We start from the raw sequence: 17,611 nt of genomic DNA, 5'->3' as shown, positions 1-17,611 counted from the left end.
GGCCAGAATCCTTCATCAAGCGTCTCAGCCCAAAATGCTGAACGCTTACTCTTTTCCATTGGCGCTGCCTGACCTGCTGAGTTCCTCCAGCATTTTGTCTGTGTTGCTCTGGATTTCCAGCGAGCTGCAGATTTTCTCATCTTTAGATATTGATACACTATCTAAGGAAGTGATGGACGCAAATAGCTGAGAACCTCACAAAGTGAAATTAGCTGATTCATGAGGGAAAGCAGAATGGAAATCTATGGTCAGAGGTTGAGGTGGGGTAGGGTAGGGATCATGATGAGTAAACGCAACTGCACAGGCACATGGCTTTTCATAAATTAACCTGCTGAAGGAATTCTGAACGGTGGACAGCCTCAGTGGAGGGCCATGTTGAACCAAGGCTTTGCATCAGGCCATTGATGCAGGGTTTGGACCTATAATATGACAGCATCTCTCCATAGATGCTGTCTGACCCCTTGACTCCCTCCAGCAATTTGATATTTTTCCAGATTCCAGCATCTGCAATCTCCTGAGTTGCCTTTGTACTCTATGTCATCTTAATGAGAGACTCCATTTGATAATGAAGGTCATAAGTAAACGTAAAACTTGGTTTGCCTATTGAGTCTCCTCCGTCAAACTGGGGTTCTTAAACTCCAGTCGGTTGTTGGGTTTGCTGCTAGATTATTCCATAAAACAGTAGTTCTCACTCCTGAATGAAGATACTGCTTGTAGTTATGAGGCCTCCGTTGGTCAGGGTTGACATGGATATTGTGTCCTAGGTGTCTAGATACGCCAGCCTGGGCAGTACAATATGGAGAGCAAGCTGTTGCCCATGTAGCAAGCTCCCCCTCTCCACGCATCTGATGAACCCAAATGAACGGCAGAGAACGATACAGTTTGGTACCTACAGCATTGCAGAAGTTGCCAGTCAGCATTGAACTCAACGTAGGACTGGCTTAGAGACCCCAGCTCTGGATTTTTCCCTCGGCGTTTACTCCTGAGGCCTTCCCCGTGTGTGAGTATAGCCACAAGGCAGCGGAGGCTCGAGATCAGGGGTTTTCTTCTTCTAGGTGAGTTGCCAACCTCGCTGATGAGCCCCTTCTGCCCAAAGTGATTGGTTTTAAGGCACCAGTAACCCTCCTTTGCCCCTTCTCCTGTGGGTAGACACGGTTCTGCTGGGCTTAGTAGCTAGGCCACACGTGAATTCCAGGAGCTGGACTTGGTTGTCAGAGACTATTTGAGATACACACCATTGGGAACATTTAATAGGTAGAGGGAGCTTATCCCCATTACCACCTCCCACTATAGGAGCCCTTGCTCCTAGTTCTGCTGTGTTTTTACCTTGGATTCTGTGGTGGCCTAAAATGTGACTAGACATTGGTTGCCCCTCCATTAAGCCAGTGCCATGGAGAGCTCATTTTGTACCTTTGTTTGATATCTGGTGAAATTGTTGTGGCAGAGATTCTCACAGCATTTAAGAAGTATCTAAATGAGCACTCGAACCACTTGGACATAGAAAGCTATAGAACAAGTGCTGGTTAATTGGATTCATGTAGATGGGTGCTTGATGGTGAGACAGGCCTGGTGGGACAAGGCCCTATGAATGTGCAGTGTGACTCTATGACTCTGCTCTTGCTACCTGAGATTCCGGATTAATTTGCTTTGACTTTAAACCCTGCAGCCAGCTGACTTCCCGCAGCCCTGCCACGTGGCGATCTCGAAGTCAGCACAGGAGAAGCTGCGGCAGAAACGGAGGGAGGAGATGGAGCATCAGCAGCTGCAGAAAGAGAGGGAGCTGACGCAACAGCTGCGGGACCGACTGCTGGATATCGACCCCAACAGCGCCTCACTCCCGGGTAACCGGCTGAACGTCAGGGGCAGAACGAGGGAGGGGGAGAGATCTGAAGTGAGAGAATGAGGGAGAGAATGCGGGGAAAGAGAATGAAGGATGGATTGAGAATCTGAGGGACAAAAAGTTAAAGGAGAGGAATGGGAAGTTTGAGGGGAAAGAGATTCAGGGAGAGAGAGGGATATTGAAGGAAAGAGATCAATGTAGGGACATGAAACCTCCATACTTACTTAAGTCCATCACCCCCACTGGGGAATAGGCTGCCATCAGCAGCTCACCCGATTCCTCTGTTCTGGACCAGTTTTTCAATTGTCACGAGGAACAGCCCATCTTCGAAGATCTGTCTTTTCCCAGGGATGATGTCCTTGGAGCTTTCTTTTCACAGCAGGATCTGGGACTGCCCGTGGCGGAGTTTGGCAGAGTTAGGGACAGGAAATTTAAGGGGAAAATTTGGAGATGTGGTGGGGGGGGGGGGGTGCTGCAGGTCTTGAGGGTGAGTTTGTGGAGGAAGGTGAGATTTCGTGGAAGGAGAGCCTTACTCTTATGCATGTTGCATGCAGTTTTGGTTAACCCATTGCAGGAAGAAAGTGGAGGCTTTAGAAAGCGTGCAGAATACGTTTACAGTAACGCTTTCTAAGTGATGGTATAGGCTATGTGGAGAGTTTGTTTTCTTGAGAACATTTCTACCTTAGGATAAAAGATTTTGACTGTCAGAATGTTTATTTCAGGGTAGTAGAGGACAAGTATTTAAGGCAAGAGTGAAAAAAGCTCGAAGAAGATGTGGAGGGCAAGTTATTTACACAGAGAGCGATGAGCCCCTGGATTGGACTGCCGGGGGTAGTGGTGAAAGCAGATGTGATAGAGGTGTTTAAGAGGCTGTTAGGTAGGGAATAGAGGCAATATGGATCACGCACATGCAGAAGAGATATAGCTTAAGCTGGCATTGTATTTCTGTTCCCTTGCCCTTCAATGCTCCATACAATGTTCATCCAAACCGTGTTGCTTGGAATTTACCACCTTCATCCTTTTGCCCTTCTTGCTCTGCTGTCTACTTATATTGGGATCCTCACCTTGCAAATTTCTGTTTCAAAGCTCTCATCTTGTTTTCAGATCTCTCTGGCATCTTATCTCATCCAACTCTGAAACTGCCTTTAACGTTGCAAACCTCTTGAGAGGGAAGTGGAGAAAGCGGGACCTGAAGCACAAAACCGGTTCCTCTCCACACATTCTGCCTCATCTGCTGAGTATCTGCAGCATGCTCATTCTTTACTTCAGACTTCCAACACTTGCATCACATTTTCTTCATTTTCCTCTTCAGCAGTTTAGGCACATCTATGTTTAATGAAGTAATGAGAGAAGATGAATTATGAAGGTAAACTTGGCAACAACATCAAAGAGGATACCAGAAGTTTTTTCAGATATATAAGGAGTAAAAGAAAGGCGAGAGTAGATACCAGACCAGTGGAAAGTGGAGGACTATGAAATGGTGGACAAATGTAATAAGTATTTTGAGTCAGTTTTCACTGTGGATGAAACTAGCAGTATGAGTGTCAGTGGGCAGAAATGAGTGTAGTTGCTATTACTAAGGAGAAAGTGCTTGGGAAGCTGAAAGGTCTGAAGGTAGATATGTCACTTGGGCCAAATGGACTACACCCCAGGGTTCTGAAAGAGATAGCTGAAGCGATTGTGAAAGTAATTGCAATGATATTTCAAAAATCACTAGATTCTGGAATGGTTCCGGAAGACGGAAAAATTGCAAATGATGCTCCACTCTTTAAGAAGGGAGGGAGGCAGAAGAAAGGAAAATATAGACCAGTTAGCCTGACTTCAATGGTTAGGAATCTGTTGGAGTTGATTATTAAGGATGAGGTTTTGGGGTACTTGGAGCCACATGATAAAGAAAGCCAAAGTGGTTTCCTTAAGGGGGAGTCTTGCCTGACACATTTGTTTGGATTCTTTGAGGAAGTAACAGGCAGGGCAGACAAAGGAGAGTCAGTGGATGTGGTTTGCTTGGATTTTCAGAAGGCCTTTGATAAGGTGCCACACATGAGGCTGTTTAACACAATAAGAACCCATGGTATTACAGGGAAGGTACTAGCATGGGAAGAAGATTGGCTGACTGGCAGGAGGAAAAGAACCAGAATAAAGGTGACCTATTCTGATTGGCTGCCAGAGACTAGTGGTGTTCGGCAGGGGCAGTTTTGGGACTGCTTCCTTTCACATTATATGTCAATGATTTGGATGACAGAATTGTTAGCTTTGTGGAAAAGTTTGCAGGTGATTCAAAGTTAAGAGGAGGGGCAGGTAGAGTTGAGGAAGCAGGGTGTCTGCAGAAGGATTTGGACAGATTGGGGGAATGGGCAAAGAAGCGGCAGATGGAATATAGTGTAGGGAAGTGTATTGTCATGCACCTTGGTAGGAGGAATAAAGGCACAGACTATTCCCTAAATGGGGAGAAAATTCAAAAATCAGAGGTTCAAAGAGATTTGGAAGTCCTTGTTCAGGATTCACCAAGGATTAACTTGCAGGTTGAGTCAATGGTAATGAGTGCAAATGCAATGTTAGCATTAATTCTGAGAGGACTAGAATATATGAGCAAGGATGAGATGATGAGGTCTATGTATTTTGGGATGTCAAAGTAAAAGTCAAGTTTCTTTTATGTACAGGTGCAAAGAAAAACTTACATCAGCATTGCAGGCATGTAACATCAGAGCAACATTTATTAGAACAACATAAATGAAAAGACAAATTGTACACAATGTGTACAAGAAAGAACACAGTTAGAGTAACATAAAAGTCCATTGTATTGGAAAGTAGTCATAGTGTTGCTGTACTGAGGTAGTGGTTAGGGTTGTGCAGGTTGGTTCAAGAACAGAATGACGGAAGGGAAGTAACTGTTCTTGAACCTGGTGGAATGAGACTTTAGGCTTCTGTAACTCCTGCCCAGTGGTAGTTGTGAGAAGATGGCATGGAGTGGATGGTGGGGATCTTAGATCATGGATGTTGTCTTTTTGAAGCAGCATTTCAGGTAGATACTACCGATGGTGGGAGGGATGTTGTATTGTGTTGAATCCAGTATTTTCTGCAGTTTCTTACATTCCTGTGCAATGTTTTACTGCATTGAATGCTCTAGTGCAGGGGTTACCAACCTGGGGTCTGCAGACCCCTTGCTTAATGGTATTGGTCCATGGCATAAAAAAGGTTGGGAACCCCTGCTGTATGGCTACGCATGTTGTTTTGAGGGTCTTCAAGCAGAGGCTGGTGCATATTTGGAATGAGCTGCCAGAAATAGTGTTTGAGGCAGGCACATTAGCAAGGTTTAAAAGCCATCTATATAAGTATATGCCACAAACACAAAATGCTGGAAGAACTCAGCAGGCCGAGCAGCATCTATGGAAGGGAGTACAGTCGATGGTTCGGGCTGATACCCTTCGGCAGGACATATACTTTGTAGACAAGTATATGTTGAGGAGAGGTTTTAATGGGCTATGGGCTAAACATGAGCAGATGGGACGAGCACACAGGAGAACAGTCAGCATGGACAAGTTGAGCTGAAGGATCTGTTTCCATGCTCTATATGACTAAATGTTAAAATGACAGCAGTGTCCTTCTGTTTTGTGTGCAGTTCAGGAGTTACTCAACACCAGGGAGTTCAACAAGATCAACCTCAGTTCCCGGAGCCACAGTCACGGAACTTCACTCCGCAGGCGGATCAACCGTCCCTCGCTGCCAAGTATTCCAAATATATCCCAGATGTACAATATGCCTCGGCATTCCTCTGGTAAGGAAAGAGTGGAAAGTGACCGGTGTTGTCCAATCTCAGCTTGAGTCTTACTTTTCCCTGTTTATCTTTTAGTTGATCTGGGAGTTGGGGAAGTTGAGAGAAAGGATTGTTGGGGATTTAATGGGAAAGAGAAGCAAGTTTTGCTGGATTAATGAAAGAACTTTATGTTCTAAAGGTAGAACTGGTTGATGTGATCTTGCCTTTTACTCCTACCTAGTCTGTTAAGTCAGTGGAAGGTCTATTACCTTTACTTCAACCACATTCTGCCCATCTTTGCCTCATTTACCATACCTGGCTGAACATACCTGGCTAAACATACATCTTTTACTTTTCAATAATATAAAGCACGAAGAGGAGTGTACGTATCAGTTTTATATCTTCCTTTAGGAAGTCCCAGACAACAATGTACCTTTGCAAAGTGTACTCAGGTGAAGGTGCATAGATCAGACGGGAGCAGGAGTAGACCACTAGGTCTCTCAATTCTGCTCTGCCATATAATCGCATATTGGTTCATCTGACTGTAGACTTAACCCTATGCTCTCATCTGCCTGCAATTACCTTGGCTGCAGTTCCAACGACTTGTGACCATCGGAGAGAAAAATAAGTTTCATCTCATCTTCCTGTTCTAGATTCTCCCATCAAGGTTATGGCCTTCAGGGGGGGTGGCGTGTGAAGTGAAGGAGGAACATCCTCTCTTCATCCACTCTGTCAACGTTCCTCAGAATTTTATGTTTCAATCAAGTTCTCTTCACTCTTCTGAACTTCAGCATTTATGATCCTCGCCTGTGCAATCTTACCTTCTAAGACAACCCATCCATTCCGGGGATTAGTTTAGTAATTTTCTCCTCACTGCTTGCAATGTATTAAAAGCCTTCCATAAAGCGTGGTATAATGTTGCTTCAACAATGTACCATGTGATTAAGGTTTAACTTTCCTACTTTTATACTTGATTCCTGCTCAGGATCTTCTATGTCAATGAAGTAACCTCCCATTCTTCCAAACTTTAGTGAATGCGAGTCAGTCTTGATCTCTCCTCAGGAGACAACGATCTCCTCCCATTGCACTGCCTCACAAGTATATACTTGTTGGGGTCTTATTGCAAGTGCATTGTTGTTTAACTGATGGGGACTGATAGCCATAACTTGTATCCAGTATCACACACACATATTAAAGTGAACTAATTGATATTGGTATTGGAGTTGGTTTATAATTGTCACAGTGACTAGGCTGGTTCTTTTTAAAAAAAAAATCTGCTAATTCCTGTAAGAAATGTGATGTATTTGAATTTGTAAGGTGTTAATCTCTCTAACCTGTCCGCTCTTCCCCAGCTCACTCGTTACCTGACTTTCCCCTGGATTCCCCAGAAGGAGAGAAGGAATCAGATGAGGAGAAGCTATTGGAGATGAGCTTGTTCTCCCGTCAGGATCAAGGACTGACTGAGGCACTGAAGCTCCTATCTAACAGCGACTGGTCAGAAACTTGATTGGATTTAAACATACCGGCAGCTTTGTGGCAGTAGCTCTGGGTGAGGGGGCTGTCGGGAAGGGCAAGGACAGGGGCATTGGAAAAAAATCCTCAGTATACCTTGAGGATATGGGGCAGCATATGAGCTGGGAACCTGTTCACCAGTTCCTTGACATTTTCACATCTTCCATTTGAAAGTGATAAAAGATGCCTGCCCAAATATGGTAGGCACATGCAAATGAAATGTAAATGACATAGGAGCGGGACTCCTTGAACCTGCTCTGCCAATCGGTGGCATTATAGTTGCTCTGCTCCACTATCCTGCCCATTTTCCATAATTAAACATTCCAAAAATCAAGATCCAAGATTTGGATGCTGCAGTCTGGACCAACACCCAAAGTGCTGGAGGAGCTCAGTAGGTCAAGCAGCATCTATAGAGGGAACTGGGCAATTGATATTTTGGGCCAAGATCTTCATCCAGACCTGAAAATTTATCCTTTCCCATGTTGAATACATCCAATGATTTCACCTATGCACACCTCAGAGAATTCCAAAGAAACTCCTCACACAATTCTCTTAAACACATGACTTCTCCTTCTGAGATTCTGGTTCCGGATTCCTCCCTATGAGGTGAAACGTCCTCATAGCAGCTGCTTTGTCAATCTTCAAGATTTCTGCCGTTTGGTCCTTCATCTGCCAATCGCTCCTCCTCACCTGGATCCTCTTATCACGGGCCAGCTCTTGCCCCACTGCTTCCCCTCAGCTCTCTCTTTATACTGACTGTCTTCCATCTATTCTTTCAGTCTAGATGAAGGGTCTTGACCCAAAATGTCAAATAACCATTTCCCTCTATAGAGGCTGCCTGACCTGCTGAATTCCTCCAGCAGTTTGCTTTTTGCCTCAGTGACTTATAAGCTAGGATGTTCAATAAATACTGACCTCAGATACTTGGAGTGAATAATTAAAATTCCTATTTCTCATCACTACTTCAGAGGCATTGCTCAGGATGGGTTTTCATTTCAATCCATATGACTTCTTTTTGTGTAGTCAGTCATAGGAGGATCCACTGTGCCAATGGCAGTAATATTTAGAACAAAGTATTAACATCAGTGTTGTAGTAGTGGTTTACCACATGTCAGGAGACTAAAAGGCCTTATATGGATCTACCCACCATCTATTCTGACAGAGGTGACTAACGTAGACCCAGATCTCATGAAAATCCCAGAGATAAACTTTTCATTGGCCTGATCCCTGAAAATTGGCCAGGCCTTTTGGACAGACTTATGCCTTTTGCCCGACGCCGGCCCCCTAGGCCTGAGTCGACGTAGTAGTAGTTTGGACAGACAGAAATTGCAGTCTACAGTGGTGCGAGACTTCACAGTAGCATATGTGTTTGGGTGACAAAATGCTTGACTATAAGTGTGTCAGGCACACAAAATGCTGTGATATGATTTCCTATAGCCTGCTGTGTGGATATGGGTTTGCCAATCCCAATCAATCACACAAAGGGTAAAACGTTCAGCAGCAGCCCCTTAAGGCTGTCATAGTCAGGGACAGCTCCCACTACCTGTTACAATGATCCCAGTGATGGCCACCTCAAATAGCCCCTGGCAATCAAGCCCGCCTCCAGACCATCACACGTGGCTTAGCTACTAAACCCAGCGGAACCGTTTCTACTGACAGGAGAAGGTGTAAAGGGAGGTTACTGGCACCTTAAAACCAGTTGCTTCAGGCAGATGGGGCTTGTCAGCCGTGGTTGGCAGCTCATTTAGGAGAAGGAAAACTCTGATCTCAAACCTCCGCTGCCTTACGGGTATACACACTCATGGGGAAAGCTTTTGGAATAAACTTCAAGAAAAATTCCAGAGCTGGAGTCTCTAAGGCAGCTCTACGTTGAATTCACTGCTGACTGGCAACTCCTGCAATGCTGCTGGTGGCAAACTATTATTGGTCTCTGTCATTCCTTTAGGTTCACGAGGTGCGTGGAGCGAGGGAGCCTGCTGCATGGGCTGCAGCTTGCTCTTCATATTGTACTGCCCTAGTCTGCGTGTCACACAGGCAGCTAGGACACAATATCCATGGTCAAACCCGACCAACAAAGAGCCTCACTGTTCCTCTGCAATTACAACTTCTGACCTCAAGTCTTAAGTTAGTGGAGACTTGGACCTGTTCCAAGTGACAACGTAAGTCTGGAAGATTGCTCAGTGATCTGATTTCCTTATAGGGAGATGAAGAGGCAAGGGTTGTCTAGTGTTTGTCGCCTGGCCCGATTCCACCAGGATATTCTCCTAACAAGGCTTCATGCTGTCTGCTTGGCAGTGATGAAAGAGGTGAGTAATTTACTAAAAGGATAGCTCTAACGTTCTTTTATGTTCATAGTAGCTTTTCCTGGTAGGGATGGCATCTGTTGACAACCCTCAACTGCTCCCAGAGGTGAATAATTTGCTAAGCCTTTCCCAGGAGTGGATAAGCACACATGGCAGATAACCTTCCCTGCGTTATTTGCAGAACGTTAGTGCAGTATTTTTGTCTCGACAATCTGGCCGCTGCTTTCAGTGGTCTTTCACTGTGTAAGTGCCTTGAATCTCCCAGCTGTTGTGCTGGGATCTGAACATGTCTCTGCATCAACGTTCTAATCTTCTGGATGCCAGTCCAAGTAGCTTAGTCACAAAGCTACTGCATTTACAGACTGGGTCTCAAGTTTCTGAAAGAAAAGGGAAAAAATATGTTTTGAGCTATTACTCTTTGAGAATGATGGGTAGCAGATCTGAGGGCACCTGAGAAAAGATATGTTAATGCTTTAGTCTGGCCCCTGTCACAGTTCTAGTCAGGTCTTTCTACTCACACTCATGCATAAATAATCCTACAACTCAGTGCAAATTTCAATGGCAAGAATCTCCTATTTCTCATGTGGAGTCATTATGCCATTCCATCAAAAGGCCATTCAGCCCATCAGATCTTCACCAGTTCCTATGAGTCCCATTTTCCCTTTCTGTATTTCCTTGTGTTCCACAGAACTTATTCTCTCTCACAAGCTCATCTCACTTATTTGGTGCCATGCTCCACTTTCCTTTCCTATCACATTCCTCCACCTGCAGCCCTTTGTTGCCTCCACCTATCTCTCGCAGCCTCTGTCACTATCTTGCCTCCTCCATCTGCCAATCACCTGTCCTCACATGGATCCACCTATTTCTCAGCAGCTCTTGACACACCCTCTTCCCCTCACCTGTCTATTCTGTCCTCTATCCGTGCATTCCTTCATTCCAGATTAAAGGTCTTGACTGTCCATTTCCCTCCACCATTGCTACCTGACTCCAGATTCCAGCAACTGCAGACCCTTGAGTTCCCGTCTTCTGATTGTTTCACCACATAGCTATGCTAAGAGATAACATTCAATGTCCTATTAGCCTAGCAGGACTTCTTTGAGAAGCAGGAGAATTGTGGAGCACTGAGTGGAGACCCATGTGGCTACAGGAACTGCATGCAAACTCCGTCCAGACAGCACCTGAGATCAGGATCACGCCCAGGTCTCTGCACTTCCCTCTCATCACCTTCCAACAAGTGGGGCCGGTAGCAGAAACCAGGAAGGTGGTTTCAGCAGGAATTAAAGTTCACTGGCTCATGAGATCAACGATACAAAAGGTTCTGCAGACACTGGAAATCTTGAGCAACACACACAAAATGGCAGCATCTGTGGAGGGAAATAAACAATTGATGTTTCAGGCCGAGGCCCTTCCTGTAGTCCTGATGAAGGGTCTTGTTCCAGAACATCGCTTACTTCCCCCCACAGATGCTGCCTGACTTGCTGAGTTCCTCCAGCATTTCGTGTGTATTCCCATGAGGTTGGTGACACTTCAGGTGATTTTTGTTTTTCTCAGGTTAATAACCTGCGATCCAAGGTTGCCCGCTCAGCGTTGCTGACTCTCGGGGAGCTCTTCTCCCAGTTAAAGAGAAGCATGGACCAGGAAGTGGAAGAGGTGGCCAGAATCCTGCTCCACAAGACCGGCGACTCCAACGAGTTCATCCGCGAAGAGGCCGTCAAGGCACTGGGCATCATGACGCAAAGTGTGAGCCCGTCCCGGGCGCTGACAGCCCTCATTGCAGGCGGCTTAAAGTAAGGAAGTATGTGAGCTGGGCTGGGTAAGGTGTAAGAGAGTGTCAGATACATGAACTGGTCTCATCATCAATAGTCTGTGTGAATTAATAAATGCTTTGCCCCTAACGTTGACTACCCTTGTCCGCACTCATTTGTCAAGTGGAGTCAAGCATATTGTCGTGTGCATAAGGACATTGAGGGATACAGTACTGTGCAACAATCTTTGGCACGTATATATAGCTAGGGTGCCTAAGACTTTTGCGCAGTACTCTATTTGTCAACGTGGAGTGGAGAGCGAGTTTGTAAACCTGCCGGGGGCAAGGTATATTGGGAATGTTGAGGCTGGAGCGCTGCATGAGGGGTGTGGGACAGGTGGCAGAGGAGGAGTGCCAGGAGCGAGGGTTGGCGCAGGTGCAGATACACCCAGCCCTGAGACACCAGGCAAGGTCATTTGATTCCTAACAATTGGTTTATTAGTCATTACAGAATATCTCTCTGGTGCTTCCCGCTCCCTCCCCTCTCCCTTCCCCTTTTCCCAACCATGATACCCTTCTCCCTGCCCTCTTCTTATTCTCAGTTCACAACAGAGACCCATATCAGAATCAGGTTTATCATCACTCACATATGTCATGAAATTTGTCTTTTTTTTGCAACAGCAGCAGTACAGTGCGATACGTAAAATTATGACAGTAATTTGCAAAACTCATAAGCAGCCTAGTTATATACTGTATGTGTGCCTAAGAATTTTGCACAGTAATGTAGATACAATGATAAACTTGTCTGCTGCATTATCACGGGCTTATAAGTACAGAGAACACAATGTAAATTATACAAGACAGTAAAGAAAAGACTGTGCAAAACAAGATATTAGTGCAAAAACCAAACACACTCAGAGGCAAGTCAATAGTAGCAGAGGTGGTCTGCAGTGTTATGTCGCTGAGCTAGGATTAGAGTTCTGCAGGTCAGCTCAAGAACCTGTTGGTTGTACAAATGTGGTGTGGGACTTCACCTGCCCAATGGTAGCAGTGAGAAGATAGCATGGCCTAGATGGTGAGATCCTTGATGGATAGACGCTGCCTTCTTGAAGCAGTGCCTCCTGTAGATGTTGTCAATAGTGGGGAGGACCATACCCACGATGTTCAGAGATGTGTCCACAACTCTGTGCAGCCTCTTGTGTTACTGTGCATTGGAATGGCTGTGCCAGGATTTAAGACAAACAGTCAGGATTCTTGCAACAGTGTCTCTGTTGGTTTGTTAGAGTATTTGTTGACATGCCAAATGTCCAGCGAGGTTGGGAACAGTGATGATATTGATTTCTCATTTTTCTCAGAGGCAAAATTCCCTCTAAATTTGCCAACTCTTGTGCTATACCAATATTAAAGGCCAAGTACAGATTTTAACAGAGTAATAAAATTAAAAAAGCTCTAGCAGCCCCTCTTGTCCACCCATGGAGTTTAATCTGAGCAAGTGTAATGTGTTATTCTTTGTGAGGTTGAATGTAAAGGATGCTTAACATTGTTGATATGCAGAGGAATCTGGGTTCCAAGCCCGTAGCTCACAGAAAGTGGCCGTGCAAGTGGAAGGAATGGCAAAGAAGGCATTTGGCACGCGTGACTTCATGGGTAAGGTCTTTGAGCATTAGGGTTGGGAAGAGTTGCAGCTATACAAAACAGTGTGCAGTTCTGATCGCCCCATTACGGGAAGGATGGGGAGGCTTTGTGAGGGTACAGAGAAGGTTTACCAGGCTGCTGCTGGGATTAAAGGCTCCTAAATATAACAAAAGATTGGACAAATTGAATTGTTTACTCTGGAGCATTGGGGAACTGATAGAAATTTATTAGTTTATGAGAGGCATAGATAGACAGCAAAAATCTTTTTCTCAGATTAGAAATGTCAAATACTAGAGGACGGGAATTTAAGGTGAGGGGGGAATGTTCGTGGGGAAAGTTTTGACACAGAGTGGAGTGCTTGGAATACAGTGGTGGAAGCAGAAATGACAGTGCATTTAAGAGGCTGTTAATTAGGTACGTGAATATGCAGCGACTGGAGGGAAATGGATCACGTACAGGCAGAAGAGAATTATTTGAAATCAGTGTTGTGTTTGGCACAGACATTGTGGGCCTGTTCCTGTATCAGATTGCTCCATGTTCTATGTCGGTGCTGACCGTTAAGTAGCTGCAATTATATGAACGCCATTCATGAGCACTGGGTCCATAGGCGTAACAAGCCTGTTTATGAAACCACGTCCCTCAACCCTTCCCCTACGCAAATCTCTGTGAAAAGAAAGAATCTCCAGGTCTTGGGGAGAGGGCAGAGCGTTGGGCTGGATTGCTCTTTAATCCTTCATCTGTGGAACCATTCCAGTAAATCTTCCCTGGAGCTTCTCCAGGACCTTTACATCCTTCCTAGCAGTATAGGGCCAGAACTGGACACAACAGATCAGGTGTTACCTCATTAGTATTACAGAAAGCTTCAATGTTTGTCCTCCATTCTGCCATTTATGACTCCCAGAGGATCTTCTGCCTTACTAACTACTCATTCCTTCTATCCTGCCCCTCATATCCATTGTATATTTGCAGTCCCCTTTAGAACAATGCCATGTCATGTATATTATTTTGGCTTGTTCTTTCTGCCAAAATGTATCTTTTCCCACTTCCCAATTCATCGTCAATGAACAAATTGCCCAGGTCAACAGTTCTAATTTCACAGTCTGAAGCAGTTCATTCAGGTCATCTCAATAGCCACTGACAATTAAAGCCAAGCAACCCACCTTCTCATTGCCTTGGAAATGCAAAACATAGTCAAAATAAAGCCAAAATAAAAATGATAATCAAAAACTCTTCAGCCCTGGACATTCTCTCTTCCTCCCTCTCCGATCAAGCAGAAGATGCAAAGCACTTGTGAGTCTGCTGGAGTCGTCTATTGCATCCGGTGCTCCCAGTGTGGCCTCCTCTACATCGGTGAGACCTGACGCAGATTGGGGGACCGCTTCGTCGAGCACCTACGCTCCGTCCGCCACAACAGACAGGATCTCCCAGTTGCCATCCACTTCAACTCTGCTTCACGTTCCCATTTGGATATGTCCATACATGGCCTCCTCTACTGCCATGATGAGGCCAAACTCAGGTTGGAGGAGCAACACCTCATATACCGTCTGGGTAATCTCCAGCCCCTTGGCATGAACATTGAATTCTCCAGTAATTCCCTCCCTTCCCCCATCCCAGTTTTCCTCTGCCTCCTACTCCAGCGGCCTATCACTTCCCTCATGCCTCCTTCTACTACCCATAGTGCTTTCCCCTTACATTCCTTCTTCACCCTTCCTGCCTATCCCCTCCCTGCTTCCCCTGCCCCACCCCTTGATCTTTCCCCTGACTGGGTTTTCACCTGGAACCTACCAGCCTTCTCCTTCCCACCCTCCCCCCACCTTCTTTTTAGGGCCCCTGCCCCTTCCTTCTTCAGTCCTGATGAAGGGTCTCGGCCCGAAACATTGACTGTTGGTTTACGGATGCTGCCCGACCTGCTGAGTTCCTCCAGTATGTTGTGCATGTTGATTTGACCCCAGCATCTGCAGAGTATTTTGTGTTTACGATGCAAAGCACATGCCTTCAGGCTCGAGGACAGCTGTTGTCATAAGGATAATGAATGATAAGATGGAATCTTGACCTCACAATCTACCACATTATGGCCTTACACCTAATTATCTGCATGCACACACTTTCTCTGTAACTAACACTTTATTTTGCATTCTCTTATTATTTTTTCCTTGTACTACCTCGATGTACTGATGTAGTGAAACAATCTTTATGGATGGCATGCAAAATTAAGTTTCTCACTGTACCTCAGTATACGGGACAATAATAAACCAATTACTAATTAAAATGCTCTGCCTCAGTACCATTAATCAACTCAGTGCACTGCTCAGTTACACATTAAAACCACGTATGAAACCAACCTGACTGCGGACAATTCCATTTCTTTAGTGTTCAACCTGATCCTCATTATGAATCTAATCGTATCCTGCCCCCCTGGAAGGGCAGCTCACATCGCTATACATGGAACACCCATGTGCCCATGTGTCTAACTTTTAAAGTTGAAACCCTAACCCTTAAGCAAGCACGAGTATGCTTATAAAGAACCAGTAACTGGCAGCCAAGTTAGAGGACCTGTAATTCGTTTCAAAACTAACCCAGCCCATGCAGTTGTGTCTGGGCAGGCTTGGATTGTCTAATCAGGCTCCAGTGTGTCTGGTTTCACATGTCACCTTTCTTTCTTAGCACACTCCAAAATCTGCAGACCTTGTTTCCACCAATCACCCCCTCCCGCAAGCCTCTGTCACTCTCTCTGCCCTTCCCTCTCCCACCAGCTCCCATCCGTCCATCAACCCCTCCCTCAGCTGATTCACCCTTGCTGGCAGCTTCACTCGACTTCACTTGCCCCATTACTGAAACGATCCCACAACCAATAGACTCACTTTCAAGGACTCTTCATCTCCTGTTCTTCATATCTATTGCTTATTCATTTATAACTATTATTATTTCTTTCTTTTTGTATTTGCACAGTTTGTTGTCTTTTGCACACTGGTTGAACGCCCAAGTTAGTGTGGTCTTTCATTAATTCTACTATGGTTATTATTCTATTATGGATTTGTTGTGTATGGCCACAAGAAAATGAATCTCTGGGTTGTAAGTGGTGACATATATATATAAATTTACTTTGATAATAAATTTACTTTGAACGTTGATTTTTGAACTTTCATCCTTTACCTTCCCCTTTGTACACTGGCTATCTTTATTCTGCACTCCCCTAACTTCCTCCAGCAGGTAGTTTTTGCTCCAGTGTGCTTCGTATTTATCACTGGTCTTCCCCACTGCTCACCATCTCACTCGTCTTCCATTGCCCAGCCATCGCAACGCCGTGGTTCGGAAGTGCACCGCCGAGAACCTCCTGCGTGTGGTAGAACACCTTGGCGTTGAGAGGCTGCTGCTGGGAAACAAGGACAACGTGGACCAGATTGTGCAGTCTGCGGTGAAGTTCTCACAGGATGGGAATCAGGAAACAAGGTGCGACCAGTGAGGTGGACGGGAGCTGGTGTGGGGACTGGCAGGGAGATGGTGATGGTGTTGGCAGCAGGAGGAACCAACACACAGTAAATGACAGATCAGTCCTCCAGCCAGTAATTGGAATCTCAGAACAGTTACAGAGTTGAAGTAGGTCATAAGATCCATGGAGTCCATTCTGGCTCCCTGCTAGAGCAATCCGGCTGGCCCCACTGTCCAGTCCTCTCATTATGGCAAATTATTTTCATGTGACCATAAGATATATGAACAGAATAAGGCCATTTACCCTATTGAGTCTGCTCTGTCATTCTATCATGGCTGGGTTTTTTTCAGTCTCTTTTTACCAATTAAGAACTAATAATCTCTGCCAGTGACTTGGCTTCCACTGCTCTCTGTGGAAATGAATTCCAGATTTACCATCATCTGACCGAAGTAATTTCTCCTCATAGCAGTTTTAAAGGGATCCTAGACTCTCCCACTAATGGTAACACCCTCTCCATACAAACCCTATCCAGGCCTTTCAGTGAGATCCCCCATTCATCCTTTTGAATTCTGTCGAGTATAGGCCCAGAGTCATCAAATGCTGCTGATATGAGAAATATCTTTCCTTTCAGTTTCTTACATTTCTGATCTCATGCGTTAGAAGTAAGATCAACCCGGGCCACTTTGAGCCTGGTCTGTCATTGCAAAAAATTCCTGGTCGATCCAAATGTAATCTCATCTCTAGATCCCATCTACCTGCGGGAACCTTTCACCTCCTTGCTCATCAAGAACCTGCCTACCTCTGCTTGAGGAAGAGCAGTGCTCATGACTCTCAGGAGAAAAACATTCTGCCTCTTCTCTGTTCTAGTGGGTGATCTCTTATTTTAAATAGCTTCCTGGTTCCAGCACTTTATCTGGTTATCCACATTGCACTTTTGTGTAGCTGTCACACTATATTCTGTATTCTTCATTCTGTTCTCTTTGTACGAGAGAGAGAGAGAGAGAGAGAGAGAGCGAGAGAGAGAGAGAGAGAGAGAGAGAGAGAGAGAGAGAGAGAGAGAGAGAGAGAGAGAGAGAGAGAGAGAGAGAGAACGAGGACTGTGGAGTTGAGAGTAGCAGTTCAGACAATAGAAACTGTGAACTGGGAGATGGGCCTGATCTCTCAGTGGGAATAATCGTCAGACCGTAAAGCTGTATACTGGGAGATGGTCCTGAGTGGGAGTAACAGATCAGACTGTAGACTCCGTATATTAAATGAATGACTGGACCTCTCAGTGTACTGATGACAGTGACAATTGGCAGTGAAGTTTTGGACTGTGGATATCTTTCCTATTCAGATTGTAGTACAAATACTGAGGGCTATTATGAAATCTTCTTGAGAGGGACATTTCAGA

General features: G+C 45.2%; 1 protein-coding gene across 4 annotated transcripts in view; it reads left to right on the top strand.

The window, feature by feature from the left end:
* LOC140733124 (TOG array regulator of axonemal microtubules protein 2-like) overlaps positions 1-17,611 on the top strand; it is a 110,825-nt gene that overhangs the window by 75,577 nt on the left and 17,637 nt on the right. For all 4 annotated transcript variants that reach the window (XM_073056007.1, XM_073056006.1, XM_073056008.1 and 1 more), the window contains exons 7-12: positions 1,667-1,841; positions 5,460-5,615; positions 6,947-7,088; positions 9,307-9,412; positions 10,961-11,196; positions 16,080-16,238. In XM_073056007.1, coding sequence (XP_072912108.1) covers positions 1,667-1,841; positions 5,460-5,615; positions 6,947-7,088; positions 9,307-9,412; positions 10,961-11,196; positions 16,080-16,238 — 974 coding nt within the window. The remainder of the gene's footprint in view (positions 1-1,666; positions 1,842-5,459; positions 5,616-6,946; positions 7,089-9,306; positions 9,413-10,960; positions 11,197-16,079; positions 16,239-17,611) is intronic.

Source organism: Hemitrygon akajei, chromosome 9 (genome assembly GCF_048418815.1).
Source record: "Hemitrygon akajei chromosome 9, sHemAka1.3, whole genome shotgun sequence".
NCBI lineage: Eukaryota > Metazoa > Chordata > Chondrichthyes > Myliobatiformes > Dasyatidae > Hemitrygon > Hemitrygon akajei.
The sequence above is the reverse complement of the archived record's forward strand: the minus strand, read 5'-3'. Positions and strand labels throughout refer to the sequence as shown.